The 21536-nt window shown below is 38.1% G+C and overlaps 1 protein-coding gene and 1 non-coding gene across 2 annotated transcripts; both read right to left on the minus strand.

Annotated features, from left to right (window-relative positions):
• Window positions 1-1002: 1002 nt before the first annotated feature.
• Trnas-cga lies at window positions 1003-1084 on the minus strand. Its single transcript has one exon. It is a non-coding gene; the product is annotated as a tRNA-Ser (tRNA).
• Window positions 1085-5062: 3978 nt separating this feature from the next.
• On the minus strand, window positions 5063-21492 carry LOC124138566 (Golgi to ER traffic protein 4 homolog). The gene is made up of 9 exons (XM_046505289.2): window positions 21370-21492; window positions 16101-16179; window positions 14540-14621; window positions 13639-13794; window positions 12477-12615; window positions 11153-11293; window positions 10500-10575; window positions 9636-9702; window positions 5063-8551 (listed from the first exon to the last, which is right to left on the minus strand). The coding sequence occupies exons 1-9, from the start codon at window positions 21471-21473 to the stop codon at window positions 8436-8438; spliced, it is 960 nt and encodes a 319-aa protein (XP_046361245.1). The 5' UTR covers window positions 21474-21492; the 3' UTR covers window positions 5063-8435.
• Between the last annotated feature and the right edge of the window lie 44 nt (window positions 21493-21536).

Raw genomic sequence — 21536 nt, forward strand, 5'->3', positions numbered from 1 at the left:
CAAACCCAACCAAATGGAACTCAGATAAATAAAATTTGTAAATTTAATTATTGCACTTTTTTACCTCTTGGAAATAACATATATAGAGACATAGATATACAGATAAATAGATACATATGCCTCGATGGGAAAAAAGCAATAACGTGTCTTAAATAGCGATGTTATAGATATCATGAAATTGCCTAGATGCGGAAACCTATTATTAATGACACATCATTACTGAGAATTTCACTCTTTTCGGGACAATACCCTGTTGTCTAATGCGGTAGGAAGTTCATGGCCCTTAATTCTAAATCTCCTTGTTTCATATACGTTCACAACAAAATAAGTTTTTACCTCGAGGTGATATTTGAAAAAGACTATCCAGGTATACTTAGGCAAATTTGACACCATAATCTAGCTGAGTCATTACCTTGGTATTCAAAAAGATGAACTTTTGATTTACTCATCATCTACTTGGCTGTGTCAGCTGTGACGGTGAACAGTGATCGATATAGCTGTTATACGAACATTATAATATATGTAGGGTGTCAGAGTGAGTGATGAGTGCTAATGATCTTGTTATCATATTATCATTGTGTAAGATACACCTGTAAGAGGGTGTGGTCATCGCTGAATCAATCATAGCTCGTCATCTTTCTGTCATGACAGTGTTGGAGTTGAAGAGATGCAACATATAATATTGTTTTGTTTAATTTTAATTTAGCCTATATTGTAAATACATTGATGGAACATACGTTTGCAACTTATTTGGATTGAAACGGCGCAAAATTGGAATATTTTGAATTTTCAATTAACTGCTTATAGTTGAAGTTTGCAAACGTTCTCCATGTATTTTTAATATCGGCATGCTGCATTACGAAGATTTCCTAAATAAATGAACGGCTTGTTTACATGTCATAAAATGAAAAGATTAACTGTCTGTTTCAAATAATGTTGCATTATACAATGTATTTATGTTACAGAGGTAAACAAAATAGTAAACGGCTCCGCAAAAACATACGTCGCCGACAGGATTCGAACCTGTGCGGGGAGACCCCAATGGATTTCGAGTCCATCGCCTTAACCACTCGGCCACGACGACTGCTAGTGATTGGAGGAATTATGTCTTATATATTGTATTCGCTGGTAGTCAATGAAAAATTCAACTTCCGTGTTCGTCATAACTTAATTTCAATTGTATCAAATTACTGATAGATTCGTTTATACTTAGTATATTGGCGCACTATTGATTGGTTTATTTGTTTATATGCTGAGGCTTTACGAACGCTTCTCTTAATATTCAAATGATTATGCGTCCTGCAGCGGCGACCGACCGTCGAGTTCCTCAGAAGTTCATCCTTTCATTGTGAGGTCTCGATATCTATTATTTTACTTCGATCTCTCAACCTAGTAGCCGCACAAAGGACAATCATTAATTACGCGTTTCCTCTTATTGTTCCCAACACCTTTCAAGCAGCTTTACTAAAACTAGGCCTAGCGGCATGTATGTTTATATTGTATATTCATGGAAATGGAATAGGTTGATTTAATTTTAAACTTATGATTCAACAATGAAATAAAACTGGTGAGAAAAATAACTTATTTTAAGATCCTAGTCCCTGTGCAATGCCTGGTGAAAAAATGGGTTGTTTTACTTGTATTTGAGAATGTCACCTATATAATATGGCGTGGCGTTTAAATGCAAAACCATAAGAGTTATCTTTCCTTCACGAACAATGCCACAGGGTTGCCTTCAAGTTAGTCATAATTAGTTTTCTGTCCCGCTGAATACTAACAATAACGCGCTTTGAGAGATACCTGTAGGCACCTGTACATATTTCATAATAGTAGCAAGAATTTTAAACTTTTACATAGACAACTTAAACGAAACTATAACACAAGCTTCAGCTTAACATTTAACATACAGAATTGGGATAGTGAGACAGAATATGTCAGCACTCTCCAATCCTTGAAAGACACAAAACACAAGACCTATCAGCAATGACAATTTATACAACAATGACTGTACAGGGTAATCTGTTGCATATCATAGGGGCATTCATTACTTAACTTCTCCCTGTGAAGAAACAAACTCCAACACTTCACCAATGCCTTGGTGTGCAGAAAATAGAAACAGCCATAAATAATCAGACTTTGAATTATAAAGATTTTAGGCATACCGTTTTTGCCTTGTAAATTATATACACTGACCATTCATTTTTGACATTACAGCTGAGAGCGATAAATATGAAGAAGAAATATTTTAAAAAAGCAACATTTAAAACTCGTTTTCTAAGTCTCTAATAGATTCTAGAGACTTAATAACACAAGTTACAGCAAAAAAAACACACTGTCACTAAGCAAGAAAGGATTTATCAATGTTCTTTGTATACAAGTATTTACCTTGACATTCTGCGATTTTCATGTAGTTCTTTTCAGTGCTTGCTTTTGGTTGAAGATTATGCACACTGCAAATATCACAGAACCTGCATGTTTTTTTTGTGGAATATTAAACTCCGCTTATTTGAAGAAACTATAAAACTTTCACATATTCGTTACATGACAGGCACATTCAGGATTTTGAAAAATGGGGTTCCATTTAATTGGGCCATTTATTAATCATTTTATTTTAACAACCAAATCAACATGTTATCGTGGGAGGAAATGTGCATACAAAATGTCATCAGATGTGAAAAAAAGGTGTTTGTTTGGCTCTCCCCCAAACTCCCTCTGGATCGCCACTGCATGAGATCACGTTATATGCTGTGTGTATTCGCCTGGTGTTTTAAACAGTGAATAACTCCACATAAAGCATATGCCAGCTATCATAACAAACCAAAGTGCTGTGTCCATCCACTAAACATAGGCGCAAAATAGTCAGGACATCAAGATTGCTTTGTTGAACTGAGCTCAGGTAGAAGTAATTTGGAGCACTTAAGCGCTAACCATACTATTAATCACTAATATTAAAAAAATGAAGAAAAGAAATCAAACAAATTCTTCTTCCATGGCAACAATATCAATGGCACAGTTCCCATTTAACTACAGGTAGCGTATACTAGCTGAGTACAAAATAATCAATAGTATGTCATAGCTTTTAAATAACATCAAATGGGATGAAAATATATTATTTCTGTACAAAATCAATTGTTATAAATTAACAACTAAACAAATGCCTCATGAGAAAGCAATACACAATTCAAAGAAAAATAACACGCAAGTGTCAAGTAATCCTTATCAAACACCTATATATTCCACATTCTTCTGGCTTATATATTCCAGCAATCATTATATGGAGACAGTGGCTTATTCAATGTTTTATATAGATGTTTAACTGAGGCGAGCATACATCAGTTCACCTACATATATATAACTGAGCCATGTAACTCACACAGAGCATATATTGAAGGATTTACAGTAAATCCCAAGACTATATCAGTCATGTTGATCATATTAGTATATTTTACAAAACACTGCAAAAATAGTAAATAAAAAATATGGGATATAAGGGTTTCAAAGAAACTTCAGTCATATTTTAGACAAGACAAATTGATATATATGGGTCAAATAAGACTCTCCATTACTCCGAGTAAAAGATCTGACTTTAATAAGATTGAAGGGAGACAAGCATAGGCTAAATACTGTTCCATTTCTATTGCAACACCACAGTAAGGAAAACATTTCTCATTCAGATGCAGCCCATTTCTGGTGTCCCCCGCCATGATATTGCTGGAATATTGCTAAAAGCGGCGTAAAACCATACTCACTCACTCACTCATTCAGATGCAGGGGACATTTTGATACCATAACATTAACATTGATAAACAATTGCGTTATCTCTTGCTTGGTATGTTTTCTTTAAAGTTTCTACACATCCATATTTTCAATTTCCTCTGTTAGTTGTACAGGTCTGACATTACAAGCGATTTGTTAGTTTTATTCACTGGCAGGTCACCTGAACAGACAAATACACAGCAAGTCATTCCACTAATCTCCACAAGAACATGCCTGTACATCCTCGATGATCCAGTGTTTCATCTCCTTTCTAATTTCATAAAAACCAAAACACAACCAAGTTTCATTTGGAAACACCATCTTCATCACCCTTAAATCAAATGGGGCGGTGGGGTAGCCTGGTGGTTAAAGTGTTTGGTGGTCACACCAAAGACCCAGGTTTGATTCCCCACCTGTGTCCCCTGCCATGCTATTGCTTGAAAATTATTAAAAGCAGCATAAAACCATACTCACTCAATTCCAAAATCAACAACAGAATTTCTCTTGCTCAACATCTTGAAATCAACAACCAATCAAAATGAATCTTCTAAACAAGAGTTCTGCATAGATCTAACTTCAAAGTCTCAGCCTCAAACAAGCCAGCCTTCAATTCATTTACAGGAATCGAAGACTGTTATGATGATCTTTTCACTGGATTTTGGTTGGTTGGTTGGCTTGTTGTTTAACGCTGACTCAGCAATATTCCAGCTATATGACGGCGGTCAGTAAATAATCGAGTCTGGACCAGACAATCCAGTGACTGATATCACGAGCATCGATCCACACAATTGGGATCGATGACATGCATCAACCAAGTCAGCGAGCATTACCACTGACTTCTTGATGCATGTCATCGATCCCAATTGCGTGGATCGATGCTCATGATATCAATCACTGGATTGTCTGGTTCACTGGAAAAATCTTTCCTCGGTAATAAGATGGGGGAGGTAAGTCCTAATGCTAATGAAATTATGATGGTCCGGGGTATTCATCAAAATACATTAGGATAATACACTGGATAATTGAGGCGGAATGTTCAAAATAAGCAATCTCAATTCCACATTATACAGAACAAACCAAAATGAATGAAATACTGTATTCATACCATATTTTGTGTATTAACCACCTTCCTTCACTAAAACAAAACTACAAGGGCTCTTCACAACAGTCTGAAACTTCATATATTCGTATGTTCATATGGGGCAAACTTATTTCCTCCCATTGTTAGTTTCTGGGCTAAACATCTTTTTACAAAAACTCCAACCCAAATATCAATTGGTGACCATGACCATTCAGTGATTAGAGCTTTTTCTCATCAGTTAACAGGCGGTTTTGAGGATCTTATATTACATATGCATGGTTTTGAGTAAGTCCACAATAAGACTTGGAGTACAATAGGTGTACAGTTAATGTCTTGATCACCAAGTACAAAATTGCATTACCACAACTGCCCTCTCAATATACATGTACAGCTTGTAAAAAACACGAAAACAAATTAACAGGAAATTTTCATCAAAACATTTTTCTAAAGGTGAGGTGGAGTGCACTCCTACCATCATTCTCCAAGAAACCACAAAAGACTGAGGTTTCTTCAGTGAGGTGGATCTAGATGAAAATATCATAATTACTTTCACATAGACAGAGCTTTAAAACTTAGATATTTGTTTAAATATGCCAAAAAGGCAGGTCCCAAATTACAGTTAAAACCATTTCAGGGTCAGTTACTTAGTAAAGAACATATCCTGAAATTAAAGTTTTCGACAAAAAAAATGAAGTTCATAGCCTGCATAATTTCAATGAAGCACAGTGTCTTAACTTATTATTTTACTCTCTGCATAAATTAGACTACCTTCAAACAAGAAGCTATTTACTGTCCATATTGATAGTGTCATTTGTACAGTACATTTCAAAGACATAGTTGCACACATAAAGGGCCCCTGTTGAAATGAACATAGCCCCAGAGTCATTTTATAGAAGAGTGCCCAGAAACAGATTGCTCAAAGTGCTAATAATGCTATGTCATATAGATATGTTAATGTACTTAATTTTCAGTAGTTGTAACGCTAGAATTGATATGTTGAAAGGCCTCAACAGATACAGTTCAATCTGAATTGTCCAACTCATTGTTTTGTAGATTTGGAAAAATATATAGTTATTTATTCCCAAACATAAAATCAATCTCATCAAAATCCGATCTATTACTCCAAGATGACACCTCTCTGCGTGTAGATCCAACAAATCCTTCATAGGCTACCTCAAATGATCTTTCTACTCATGAGTATTCAGAGCAAGATGTCTGATGTTGTATTCCAAAATGAACATAAACAGGCAGTTCTGAATGTAAAATAAAGGTCATGCTACTGTGGTGAGTATATTTCACACCCTGCCATTTCTGAGCACCATGGCAATTCATGTTAAAATTAAAATTTCTAAATCGAGGTGGTAAAGAAATGAATCTCGACCATACCAGAAAGCTGATATTTGATTGGCTCAACCTAGTAAGCTGACATCTGATTGGCTCAAGAACCCATGCATCCTTCATTTGATTTGATCCTTCAAAGTTGGCCCATTGTTCACCTAATGTGACCTCCTATGGAGGTGTCTTCATACAGAGAGGTACTGTACCAGAGTAAAATGGTTTCACTTTAGATTTCCATCATATACAATTCCTCCTTCTGTCAGTAATCATACAGAAACAACACAAGGTTCCTTCATAACATTCATGACAAGTACATGTGAATTTCCATCTCAAATACTCCTGGAAATTATCATATAATAGCCCTGTATTTCATCTGTCATATCAATAGAGAATACATGTTTATCTGGAGCAGACCAATGAACAAGATGTGCACCCCATAACTATTTGGTCACTCTAACATTAGCTGCTGAATAACATAAGGATGATGTGCAATAGAAACATTTCCTTTCAAGTTCACCCACTTAAACAATGACATTCTCTTAACGAAACCGATGAATGATAAGCCAATTAGCTTGAATAAGACAGGAATGGAAACAATTAGGAATAGAGATAACACAGGGTTTTGTTACTTCATTTAAGGATTGACATCTGGTGGATCATTGTGAGAGGGATACAAAAGGTAATGACTTATTTCTGGTCACAATGGTTTGTCAGAACCCTCCAACTTTACATCGTCAATACTTCAAGGGTATGTATACAATACGTTTCTCATCACCCTTGAATACATTGGGCCGACAAGCAGTGTAGTGATGACATGTGTCCATTTTTAGTCAGGTAGTGAAATGAGGTGGGTTGAGGTGAAATGGGGTTTAACGTCATGTTCAAGATTATTGCACTTACATATAAAAGTGCATGGATGTGTGTATGTGTGGCTGCTTGTATTAGTCCGGACTAATGTCAGTTTTGTAGTGCGACACCACAGTGATACCATGCCGCAGTTTAACAATGATACACAACTCAGACACAGTATACTGATTCCATGCCGACCTGTCCTTGTTTTAGCCCCTAAATGCCGAGCGCCAGGCAAAGTAACAACAAATACCATCATTTAACGTCTTTTGGTATGACGCGGCCAGGAATTCAACCCCCAACTTTCCATTCTCTGGGCAGACGCTCTACCACAAGACCATGGAAAAGAAACCATAGACGTCAAATGAGCCCAACTCATAAGCGCTCTGTAAGCACTCTGTGTGAACCATACCATGGCCCGGCATTAATGATGACACTAAAAGCGCTTCATTATTATCCCAGTCAATGGATCAGAGTGCACTTGATTTCCCTTCTCAGCTCCCTGGGGAGTATACAACCCAAACTACCTGTGAGGCGCTTGAAGGTTGATTACATTGCCATCTCATCCTAATGGGTACCCATTCACTGCACTTGGTGAAGAGAGTGCTTCAGTGTGAGTCTGAACCGAAGTCCAAGAAACTTTCAGGAGTCAAGCTGCCAAACCCAGTCATCGATCCAACTACTTTCTGTGACCAACACTGCTTAACTTCACCTGATTTGTGACCTGTGTGTTGCACACAGAGCCACATGCCACCATGAGAAAGGTGATGGCAAGTTGCACACAACTGCATGAGAGAAACACTGATGTCTCTGCGATGTAATCTGAGCACTCACTTGTCTGAGCCAGGTCGTTGCTTGATTCATTGGTTAAAAAGTAGCGACTACACAACAAAGCAGCCATATCAAGCTACAGGTTTTGAAAGAATGTAGTCTTGTTCACAGATCCATGAAGTATTAACGATGTCAATAATAATGTTCACGTACATTTGCTTACAGAAAGATGCTCAGGCAAAGTCCAAATCAGTAAACCATCCTCGCTGGAGAGCATATTATACATGATTTGTGACAACAACAAACCCTGACACCGTGGAATCACATCTTCACTAAAGAAAGATACCATCTGACCACACAAATGTTATGAAATTAATTGCCTGAAAATGAACTGGTTTGACCTTTTCATTGATTTCCAAATATTAATCTGTTACCGTAAATTCAGATGTATCACAACAATCTCATACTTTCAATAAAAGAACTTTCAACATACAACACTCAAATCAGATTGCAATCAATACTACACAAGATCACAGTCTTAAATGAAGAGACAAAATTCTGCGATAATTGAATCTAGAATGTTAGCTACAGAGACCCAAGGGAGATAACCATGTAGAGAAGGCACACATCTGCAAGATAATTAGTCCATGTCAAACTGTGTCTCTTTTCGTTTGGGAGTGGCGTTGGCAGTCACAGGAGTGTCATCATCACTGTCCTCGGCACCCCCACCATCGAGGAGACTGTTTAACAAATTCCCTGAAAGAGATACCAGCATATGATAAAACAACGCATCACGAGCATGAATCAGATATCCAACCCTGATTTCACAAACACTATCCTTGATTTATACTGAACACTTAAATGGTGCAAAAGTGTAAGTGCTCGAGAAATAACATGTTGAGATTCATGTCCTGCAAGTACAATAATCTATGGATAAAATTCAAATGTCCTCTAAAGAATATGTCACATGGTCATGTTCCCTGTGCTGAATTATTGAGATGTTTGTTTTGTTGCTTAACGAAGCACTCAGCAATATTCCAGCTATGTCATGGCATTCTGTAAAAAATCAAGTCTGGACCATACTGAGTGAGTGAGTATGGTTTTATACCGCTTTCAGCAATATTCCAGCAATATCACGGCGGGGGACATCAGAAATGGGCTTCAGTGGACCATACTGTCCAGTAATTGACATTAGCAGCACACTATGCTATTGTGATAGGAAAAACTTACGCTTCCAGGAACCATCACAAAGATTAAAAAGGGTTGGACAATGAAGGTATTCAGGGATTTATCTTGGCCACCTCAGAGGCCAATATTTGTCCCCAAGTATGCAGCAAATGTCAGTAAATATTCCCAATTTGTACAAACTAGTTTTTCTGTTGTTGTTTCACACTGCACTATATGACCACTATCTGTACATAATCGAGTCTGGACCACACAATCCAGTGATTGACATCCTGAGCATCTACGCAATTGGGATACGATGACTTGCATCAACCAAGTCAGCAAGCCTGACCACCCGATCCTGTTAGTCGCCTCTTACAGCAAGCATGGGTTGCTGAAGACCTATTCTAACCCAGATCTTCACAGGTCTGTTAAACAGTAGTAGATTCCCTGGATAAATCTGGGGTATTGTTATCTGAATTCCTAACTCATGTATTCACAAACAGGAGAATGTTTTTTTTACAAAAACTGCAAGTAAGCCAGGGGTCTGGGGGACGATGTGATTTATGTATATATTGTTATGGCATGTATCACAAAAGTGACCCTTGATGTAACGAAATCCTCAGAATTCTTCAAAACATATGAAGTGGGAACAATTGCCAGTAGAGATACTCACCAAACAATCCTTGGCTGACTTGAGGGGGAGGAACACCAAAGAAGATCTGGCCTATTTTGTCTAAATACTGGAAATAAGAATACAGAACTATTCAGCATTATCGGTCAAAATCTCATTTAAAATCAGATCTTAGTTCTCGCTATCGCTAAACAAAGATGTGAGGACATCCCATTACGGGTCACGTCATAATGACCTTTCGCGAACTTTGACCAACCAATAAAATAAATGACAAGAAATCGACATTCGCCAACCAGAAGGCAGCTTTCTTGAGCTTTCAACACAAGTTTCAAACTGGTGACGACGCCTTGAAACATATTTTGACGTATTCTCGATTACAAATTTTTAAAACTGATAAATAGAACGTTCTGGAATGGCTTATAGATGGCCTCTATTGTATGGATATAATCATAAAACCCCTAACTGTCATACGGAATACCCTCTGTCACATTTTTCAATGTTGCATGATAAGAAAACATATTCCGTCCATCACTTTCATGATCTGGTAAGCAACGCTCTGATTGGTTGGATGAAAGGTTGTTCTGACGTGACCCGTAATGGGATGTCCACAGATCTTTGTTAAGGGGTTGCGAAAACTAAGATCTGATTTTAATGTGATTGGGTCAAAAAATAAATATCAAAGTTTCAAAGGAACAGTTTGTTCGAGAAAGAAAAACAACACTAAATAACTGAACACAGGTTATATGCCTAAATAAAATACTTGTTCGCTGGACATGCTGAAACAAATAAAATTGTATGTTTTGAAGCAGTGATGGAAAAAGAAATTCTGTCTCTAACAAGAATCCCAGGCCCCCAAGAATATTAAAGGGCATGCACTTTAGTACCATTTCCCCAGTAGTTACTTACTTCTTTATAGCTTGGGTCTCTTTTCAAGGAAGGTTCATATTTTTCACACAATATCGTAAACACTGCTAATTTGCCTCTGAAACAGGAAAAAAAAAAATGAATTGTCATCACGAGGAAACTGTTATGATACAACATGGCATACATGGCTCATATACAAGGCTTACTCATACAGAATCATTGGTCTTCAAGTTGAATCCAGCCAAGATAATATAAGGGAGGTAACTCTAATTCATTCATTGAGAAAGAAGGTGAACTTGTCTTCCTGAAGCATTCAGCATGAAAATGAGATTCATTTTACAGCATAATCCTGATAATGTTATTTGGACAAAAATATCATGTCTTAAATAGGCTCAATTTGATTGTAATTTGAAAAAGGCATTATCTGTACCCTTTATAAAAAACTATAAACTGCACTACTCAACATTTGATACAGACGGCATGGTATCTCAGTGGGCTAGCACCATGAAATTGGCATCTGTCCGGACTAGTACAAGCAGTCACACACACACATGTGCAAGACTGTTGCTATAATCTTGGACTTGTCGCTACATAAGTGCATGGATCATGACTCCATTTCACCTCATCTCTGCACATCAAGAAATAACAGAAATGTCCCTATCAACCGTTGAGTGGTATATCACATGTATCCTTACCCTTCTAGTGCCAGTAACAGGAACCAGAGAAAGTTCAACAAAGGTTTCACGAATGGGGGACCCTTCTCCAAATGTGGATGATTAGTAGTGTATGCAGTAAACACGGCATGTGCTGTGTCTTTGTTTTGGAGGCACAAATACCTGCAAGTCAAACAGCATGATGAGTCACACAGAAAGCAGTACAGGACAACTTGAAAATGCATTACCATCATCACATCTACATCATTTGTTTTGTTTATTTGTTGTTTAACGCCACATTTTATGGCCTGTAAACAATAAAGTCTGGACCGATCTTCCCGAGGCAAACTTCCTGAACTGCAAAAGTCCATTTTCGACCCTTGCCGAACTCGGCTGGAATTTCTGGGTTCAATCATAGCGCCACCTGTGCCTATAACGAGTTATGTCCCTTCTTTGTCCCTCCTATTATCCAATGAGATTCTACCCCTCATTACTTGCATTTGCTTCAAATAAATTGGTGTCGCCCGCTGAGATGATCTGATCCATAATCCCGATCTATATTGTAATAAAATTGGTCTTACTTCGCGAAGTGCATCAAATCACATTAGCACCTTGATTAAACACATGAAAAGATTTGGAAAATATCTGTTGACACTATTCAAAATTTTGAATGCACTATGCATAAACTAGTTAATCCAGCCAAAATATAACTCCATAATTCCAGGCTAATTCGGCAAGGGTGGAAACTGGACTTTTACAGACAGTTAACTCCCTTCAAAGTTCAAATCGCATAAAAATTTGTGGCTCAGCACATGTGAATCAAGGGCAGATAAGTATATTTCTAAAAGACCCTATTGTTGTGTCGAACTCGTGGGGACCTGGAAAAATGTTTCAGTTATCTGGGGTTGGAGACAACCAAGAAAGTGAAAAACCAAACATCGTGTGATTAGAGATCATTACCAGGTCAGAACAAAACACTAGATTTCAAGGTGTACATAAATTCCAGTACGCAGGCTGCTGGTAGTGATGGGGGAGGAAACTCAGGTGTATCTTAGCCATCTGGGCCCACTTGCACAAAGCGATCTTAGCGCTAAGATGATCGTAACTCCCATACTTTAACATAGGCTTACAATAGTTGTAGCACTAAGATCACTTTGTGCAAGTGGGCCCAGATGGCTAAGATACACCTGAGTCCAGCTGAGGAGCAATCCAAGCTCACTGATCACATTGTTTTTACAAATTGCAGGGTGGGCTACAAGCCTTGAGACAGCCTGTTTTACCCAACCAGCTACAGTTGGGTGGGTTCATGCTCAAAGATGGACCTTTGACACTATGGTCACATCACAACATGTTCCCAAATACTCACTGTAGCACAGCTTGTGCGATAAATAGGTCCACCTCGGAAGGGTAACCTTGACTACTATGATACTCTATCAACATGGCTGCACATCCTTTCCCATCTGTGGAGTGGATAAGGTGGTAACGAGCTTGTGCATAGTTTTTCTCTGAAAAAAACAATAAGACGTTGAGAAGAAAAGTTAAGCCAGAAAATGTTAACGCACATTCAGTACTATATCAGAGTGGCCTGCAAATAATCAAGTCTTCAACATACAGACCAGTAGTAGATATCATGAGCAACTTTTCACGTCAGGATACGAGTGACTAAGTCTGACCACCTGATTCATATGAGTTGCTTGTTATCCCAGGTATACATTACCATCGATATGATGTTGGTTTGTTGGTTGGTTTGTTGTTTGACGCCGCACTCAGCAATATTCCAGCTATATGACTTTGGTCTGTAAATAATCGAGTCTGGACCAGACAATTCAGTGATTAATATCATGAGCATCAATCGACACGATTGGGATTGATGACATGCATCAACCAAGTCAGCGAGCCTGACCACCCGATCCTGTTAGTAGCCACTTACGACAAGCATAGTCACCTTTTACAGCAAGCATGAATTGCTGAAGATCTTTTCTACCCCGGATCTTCACGGGTATGATGTCAATAGACTTGCACTCAGATGGTTACAACTGTTAACTAAATTACCAGGGCCCCACTCCTTAAAGCGATCAAGCCTTTGTTAACAGGTGGGAGTTACAATCATCTTAGGTGAGGTGAAATGGGATTTAACATCGCGTTCAAGAAAATTGCACTTATATGTTGACATGTATGTGTGTGTGTGGCTGCTTGTACTAGTGGCCGATTTTATAGTGCTAGCCCACTGAGATACCATGCCAAGGCTTAACATGAATATCCCACTCAGACACAGTATATTGACTCCGAGCCAACCAGTCCTTGTTTTAGCCCCTTAATGCCGAGCAACAGACAGGGTAACAACAAGCGCCATCGTATGATGCGGCCAGGGATCAAACCCCAGACCTCCCGCTCTCCAGGCAAACATTCTTCCATTTGACCTGGGAGGCACAATTCTTGTTTTTTGTTGTTTTTTCGTTAATACCATCCTATGTTTCTGGAAAAGTCCATAACCAAAATTACTTGAGTTAAAGAAGAATGAAACATACCCTGCCAAAATGTAATTCCAAATCGTTGATGCAAGTCAGGATGACCTCGTTTGTGGTCTGCATTCACTTTGTTTGTCCACCTAATGGCTGAGGTCAAGAAATTATGTCTTTCTGGACAGTTAGGGTCCATCTGCTGGAAGAGTGTCACAACCCGATCTGAAGAGACAAAACATGCATCGCTCATCATGGCTGTGGACATCACACATAGATGTAATTAGTAGTGACAATGTAAACAAACTTCTAGGCAAAGAAAGTATACACTTGAATATCGAATTTGACCTAAACATTACAAACGTAATCATTACAATACAAGGCTGAATACAGGACCGAAAACTGGTAACTTAAGGTCTAAAACACAGCTATGATACCATAATAAATTACCATCAAATATCAAGTTCTTGTTTGTTTGATTTTAAGCCACCATCAAACATGGGTGTGTAATTTGTTTTGCCCGTCCTCTTAGTAGGCAGGCAATCTGTGACTTCAAACTCTAGTTCAAACCTGTGAGTAGTGTTTTAAGTCCTTTTAGCGATATTCCAGAAATATCACGACGGGGGACACCAGAAATGGGCTTCACACATTGTACTCATGTGGGGAATCGAAACCGGCTCTTTGGTGTGACGAGCAAACGCTTTAACCACTATGCTACCCTACCACCCCCGCTAGATTCTAGTAAAATGTTGTTTGGCCAAGTACATGTAGTACACTCAGCAGAGAAAGTCCACATATTAATACTAAAATCTACTGAACATGATAACAAGAGGCCATTTCAAGCTAGTGGACTTAGAAGCTTGTTGATACAGATGGGTAGGTCTCTGCTTACACACAGAAAGAGATTCAAACAGTTAACTTACAGTACTGTTTAGTGTTACCTGAAATACTGTCTACAGACGTTTCTTACCCATTGTAACACCGCTAACTTCCTGTTTTGAGCTGTTCAAGACATTTACAAGGAGTAAAGCTAAGTCTGCTCCACTGGAATACTGAAATAAAGGAAACAGCAGTCATAAGAACAAGAATAGCTACCCTTGTTACCATGGTTACCACTATAATAAATATTCATTTGTTTGCTTGTTTGTTGTTTAACACCACGCTCAGCAATATACGCTCTGTAAATCAGTGAGTCTGGACCAGACAATCAAGTGACTGACATCATGAGTATTGATCCAAGCACCATCCAAATCAGCAAGCCTGACCAACCGATCTCACTAGTCGCATCTTACGATAAACTGAAGACCAATTCTAACACAGATCTTCATGGAGGAACTAAAATACTTAACCACAGCTAGACTACTTAAATGATACAAATTAACAGTGTTGGAAATATTTTTGGTCAATGTCCATGACGTAAGTCACTGGCTAATCACACATTCATATATTTCAATGAATACAAAGTCAACTCTACATGCAGCCTATGGTTAGGTGTATTTGTCTGTTCACGTCTTGCACCATACATTTTGCCTTTGCCATCATCTTTAACAGCATCGCTTACTCTTTGCTTCTCTGATGTAGTGGCACAATAACACCAATCAGTTTGTCAAATCTTAATTTGTAGGGATGTGACATATTATCAAACACACTGGTGCATCTTAATAAATGTCTCATTAAATTTCTATTGCTAGGTCAAGTTTTCATGGGGACCTTGAGGTCTGCTGCAAGAGTTTTTTCTTTGGAGCTAAAATCTTAATGTTTCAACATAATGGTAATGAGTATAATGACATGCACTGATGGACCTCTCATGTGAGTGACAGAGTGAGGGAGTTTAGTTTAATGTCCTTTAACAGTATTCCAGTTATATTTCAGTGTGTCAGCTTAGAGGAAAGCCTGAAGTGATGCAGGTCTTTGACGTTAACCACTTTGATAATACCCACATGCACAGGTATAGTGCAGCCTGACTAAACACAAAACATCATCATGACAAACTGGGATTCAAACCCACAATCATAGGTTTCTGGCATACCCAAGAGACACAACTCTGCACAGCAAAGTGCGATGCCTTATACTGCATCTATATATGTATAAATGATTTCAGCATATTAGGAGTGAGTGAGTATGGTTTTACGCCGCTTTTAGCAATATTCCAGCAATATCACGGTGGGGGACACCAGAAATGGGCTTCACACATTGTCCCCATGTCAGGAATCGAACCTGGGTCTTATGCGTGGCGAGTGAACACTTTAACCACTAGGCTACCCGACCGCCCCTCAGCATATTAGGAGGGAAATGGTACATGACATGAACACAAGACATTATTGTCATGGTATGTCCATGAATTCCTTAACAATTGTTAAAAACATGGGCTCATGCACAGAATTGTTCAATCCAACTTTCATGGGTCTTCACTGTTAGACTTACATATTTGTTCAACCCTGATCAGAATCAAACAATTCTTAATGCATCATCATTTCATCAGAAAGCAAACATGGCAAATAGAGCCAGTACTATCGGAACTTGTTTCTTACCTGGTTGTGTTTAAGTAACGTCAGGGAACCTTTGTAGAGGAGGTCTGATGCCTCTGCATACTTTTGACCAGCTGCATACCTGGAAATATTGAAAAGAAGAATTTTGTCATACATGCCTTAGTTAAAGAAACGATGTGAAGCGATGTGGTCTTCGGTGCAATACATACACCTACATACTTGCATCATGATTCTTGACCATACAAACTACACATTTGTAACATACTCCGGTACTTAACAAAACAAGAATGGATAAGCGTAAGTTTGAAAAACCACCTGTTTCCAGCAAATCAGCTTTTGGGGATCAATTTGGCTCTGTGTTACCTTTTTGGACGGACAGTTAAAAAGGAGGAATCAGTCTTTCGCCTTTTTAGTAGCTCAATTTTAAACCACAGGTATTTCAGTTTGTGGCCTTTGTGTTGTGATTACCGTATTCGACGTAATAAGCGCCCAGGGCGCTCTCAAAATTAGAAATAGGGGGCTCTTATTAGAATATTATTTTGGTGGGAAAAAAAAGAGTTGAAAGATAAATTTCGTGGTTTATGGTGACAGCCTGAAATGTTTATGTACGACAGATATATTTTTCCAGAATTTAATTGCCCTTAATTAAAGGTGCATATAACACACGAGTGTGCATATGCGCGAATAAAAAAGTCTTGTGTACATTGTACATTAAGGGGTGCTAATTAGGATTGTTTACTATCCAATATATCAGCAAATATCGCCGTGGGCGCTTATTAGAGCGGGGCGCTTATTACGTCGAATACGGTATGGCAAATTGAGATGTGTATCAAATCGTGACCAGTATATCGTGATATGTGTCGTATCCTTCTGTAATGTGCACCGCTAATACAAGTGCTGCTGAAAAATGCCCATTGCTATACCATCTCTAGAATAATGGCACAGATTTCAACCAGCTACAAAACTAATGCTGTGTACCCTGGGACAACACAGTACCTTGTCCAAAGGTACAACATGGAATAATTCAACACCTGGCAACCAGGTGCTTTAAAGCATGCAGAATCAAAACTAACACTAAGTCACTTACTGAAAAAGTTTGAATGGCAATGTGGTTGTTTCCAAATTGTTGTCGCACAACGACAAAAAACTGAGGAAGCAAAGTGTTCAAAACAATTTTCATTCAAGACTTCATCGCAGTTTTAGGCTTGCACATGGTCACATTTTAACTTTCAAGTCATGAATATGTCACATGTCACAAATATGTACGTAAAACATCATGGATGACCCAAGGGTGCAGCATTACACATGGAAACAGTTCAAACACATCAATCTCCCGCAGTTGCAGACAGATTCGTTATTCGCAGTTTTCTTTAGGTATTTGGTATATTTTTTTCTTCCTGGGGTCCAGTCTTTTGGTTATCTTTAAAAGGTCGTTCTGACGTGGCCCGTAAAGGGATGTCTTCAGATCTTTGTTTAGCGGCAGCGATAACTCAGATCTGATTTTAATGAGATTGGATGTGTGTGTTTTGGCTACCACACAGTTGCCAAGATTGCTGGGATCTGGTGGGCAAGATGTCAGACATGTACAGTGTGTTTGAAAACCATACCTGACTACTGCCCATTTATTTGAGATAACTGATACAAGAAAACATGTCTCCCACTTTAGATAACAAATTCTGATGCATAAGAATACTACTTGCTCCATGCAATTGGATTGTATGTTTTATAGTCAAGACTTCATGTCATACTAATCAAAAGAAATTACTTTGCTTGCCACTTATTAGTTTATCGCCGCCATTTCTCGCACACTGTGTTTTTTTTCGGAAAAGGTGTTGTCAATTAACTAAGATCTGCTGTTTACGACTACAGTCAAGGTTATTCCGCTGCAGTTGACCGATTTTACCATGGTGGCTGAGCACAGGGTAACGACCACTGTCAAGTCCAGTAGTGTTTCTTTTTGTTAGCATAATATATGCATTGAGTTCCAACACGGAGGCTGTGCTACCAATACGCCTTCATTTTAAACCCCTTCAACGCTTTTTATCCCAAAAGATAGGAGGGCCTGACTCTTGCTTTGTTTAATTTTCCTGCTCACAATTTGTATGCAAGCAAATCAAAATTAATTGAGAAATGGGGATTAATTTTGTGTATTGTTGTAAATATGAGGCCTATCTGGAAAGTAAAGAACAATCTTAGTGGTCTGTAGTTATTGAACCTGGGCTACACACAGCTGTTGATGTGCCACTAAACCAAACATCTTATACAAGAAAAGTCTGGAATTGGTGAACCCATAACAGAGGCACCGCAGACCACTGGTACTGAGAGACATGGTGGACAAGACATTTGTTACATCCTTGTAGGATATAACAAGAAATAACATGGATAACAACTTCTGTATTTGCACTTTAGATAATATTAATAAGGAGCTGGTTAAAATCTTTTGTATCTGACATGTCACATGGAATGCTTATATTGAGTAACTTAGAAAGAAAAGTATCTGAGGCTGTCAATTAAGTCAGGATGTGTTCTTATAAGTTATAGTGAGTGAATACAAAAAAGTCAATGTCATTTGTCAATGTCAATAGCACAAAATCTACACAGTACATATAATTACTTGTCTACATATAATTACTACAATATTATCATCATGATTATTACCTTAACTAGCAACCACTGTGACACACTATCTATGTATATATGAAATAATAAAAGCATACAAACATGATAAAGACAAGGAAATATCAATAAATGTGATGTATATTGATGAGCATGATGAGTGATACATGATGATAATTGAGAAGAAGAAATCTGAGTTGGTCGTAACTTACTTTATACTGAAGTTAATATGTCATTCCCCTTATGAATCTCCAAAGGTCATGATTGATTAGTATTTAGCCTTTCATGAATGAGTGAGTGAGTGGGTTGGGTTTAACGAGGCTTTTAACAGTATTCCAGTTATATCGCGGCGTGTCAGCTTAATGTGGGAGGAAAGCTCGAACTGATGCAGGTCTCAGTTGTTTACCACTTCGATGAAACCCACGAGCACGGCTATGGTGCTGACAAACCTAGAAACAATCGGGGCGAACCGGGATTCGAACCCACAATCATAGGTTTCTGGCGTGCCAAAGAGACGCAACTCTGCACCTCAGACGACTGGGCCACCCATGCCCCCTAGCCTGTCATGAAATCCCCACACTACGTTTCAAAGTGTAAAGACAGGTCGACCAAGTTGAACCAAGTCAAGAAATTGTCCTAAACTCTCTCTCATTGAAGTAACTGTGCCAATACGTTTATGTAGTACATGTATGAAATATACATCTGAAAAGCAATTCTGCCAGTCCTGTACATATTTTATCCAAGTTCATTATCATGATTATGCGACACCAAGATAGCTTTTGATTTTTACATCGCTTACATTATGTCCACTGATGGGGATGCACAGTATTGGCCAGCTGATGCTAAAATAATCAAACAATATAGGAAAAGAACTTAAGATCTAGGATTCTTAACTAAGTGCCCCCAGTATTCAAATTGTGAAAAATCGTTATTTTGTTATATAAATGCACATATTCTTAAATTCAGAGGTATTTGGAGATTGCATTTAATGCAATAAGTTAAAACGAAGCATTAACACCTGTTCCCATTTGTTGGTCTTGTAATAATTGAATGCATGTTACTTCTACAAAGCCATAAGTTAGTCATTAGTTATATGTATATTAATACATTGTACATTATGTAACATGAATTTGGAAATGTTAAGTTCCAAATTGGGAATTTTTATTGTCATTTGTTGCAGACTTGGGGCCGAATATCAGCCTCTGCGCAGATCTTGATAAATCCCTGCAATTTATCGGTTAATAATAAAGTTATTTATTTTGTATGTGTATAAAAAATAACAATTTACATCATTAATGAATGCACATGTGTGTGTGTGTGGCTACTCATACCAATGCTGATTTTGTAGTTCTAGCTCACTGAGATACCACAGTTTAACATGAATACCCCACTCAGACACAGTATACAGACTTTAGTGCCGATCGCCAGTCAGGGTAACAACAAGTACCATCTTTTAATGTCTTTGGTATGACGCAACCAGGGATTGAACCCCGACCTCCAGCTCTTCGGGTGGATGCTCCACCATTAGACCAGGGAGGCAGTCATTGGATACTCTGAATAGCCGTCCATTGGGTTAGGCACAGTTAGAACTAAACACAAAAGCTTTACTAGCCTGGGTAAAGATAAAAATTAAAATGCACTTGTAATGTAAAAACAATGGGGCTCATGTTTTCAATCACTGGATTGTCTGGTCCAGACTCGATTATTTACAGACCACCATCAGTATTCACATAGCTGGAATATTGCTGAGTGCAGTGTCAAACAATAAACAAACATAAAACAGTAGGAAAATTTGGAAATTTGTACCAGCCTGCTGGAATCTGCAATAACCCCGGGCAAGCAGGCTGGTATAAGTTCTAACCCTGCTAGGGGATGACATTTCAACAACTTACAATGATCATTGTTGTACAGGCATTGGCGACTAAAAATCAGATCAAATGTCTATTTTGTGTATAGTCCTTGCATTAAGAGTTAATAAACAAACAAGAATACTTCAGGAGCAACATTTACAAAGTACTCAACAAAATGATAAATGCAGTGCAATCTGCATGAATTTTCAAGAAAATCAAAAGCATTGAGAAGCCTGGTAGTTTTTACACTTGTGTGTTGTGTGCAGAATGTAATCACATTAAGACAAATGTAGGTCACATGTTATGTCAGTCTTTTCAGCCTCTCAGTATGTCTAAATTGATGGAATTGTTACGTATAGGTAAGCATCTTAATGTATTAGTACACAAGAAAACTGTTAAGGGGTCAGCCCAATTTTGATATGAATATGTGTCAATACCTGTACAACAAGAATGAACTGACTCACATTTGATCAACAGATGCACATGATTATTACATTACTGAAGATATTCTAATTGCACCCCTAGGCTAAGTTCTGTCTCTTAAAGCCGATTAAAATGAATATGCATGATGGGTTGGGTTTTTTAAGTGTTTCGCGGGTTCATATCATGCATGTTCATTGCAGACCCTAATACACTGATATAATCACAAATTAATTAATTGCATTTTCTTGGAGTGAAACATTAGTTTCGACAAATGTCCCAGACTGTAAAATAATAACAAGATGAAAGATCATCTTTGGTCAGATGACGATTTGATCATTCGGATTTTTTCTGGAACGTTTCAAAATAAAGTAAAGTAAGTCAACAATCCAAATACAAAATCCTATAGACTGAATGATACTGACCTAAAATATAAAGTCCTGTACATTTGATGGGCTTCATAAAAGTTACCAGCATCTACACATGCTTGACATTTCGCTAGCACACGCTCTACACCGCGAGCGGCCATCTTGAATAGTCAACTTATAAAAAAGATCGATTTGATATCGAAGTTAGATATTGCTTGGAATGT

Source organism: Haliotis rufescens, unplaced genomic scaffold (genome assembly GCF_023055435.1).
Source record: "Haliotis rufescens isolate VD_foot unplaced genomic scaffold, xgHalRufe1.0.p SCAF_40, whole genome shotgun sequence".
In the NCBI taxonomy this organism is placed as follows: domain Eukaryota; kingdom Metazoa; phylum Mollusca; class Gastropoda; order Lepetellida; family Haliotidae; genus Haliotis; species Haliotis rufescens.

What these genes read in the sequence shown, in the direction of transcription:
- LOC124138566 (XM_046505289.2), bottom strand. Translation starts at nt 21,473, where the DNA reads ATGGCCGCTCGCGGTGTAGAGCGTGTGCTAGCGAAATGTCAAGCATGT. An exon ending in TGGAATTACATTTTGGCAGG is followed by an intron (nt 12,616 to 13,638) that starts GTATGTTTCATT and finishes TGTTTTTTTCAG; the next exon opens with AGAAAAACTATGCACAAGCT. An exon ending in AGTCAGCCAAGGATTGTTTG is followed by an intron (nt 8,552 to 9,635) that starts GTGAGTATCTCT and finishes TATCTCTTTCAG; the next exon opens with GGAATTTGTTAAACAGTCTC.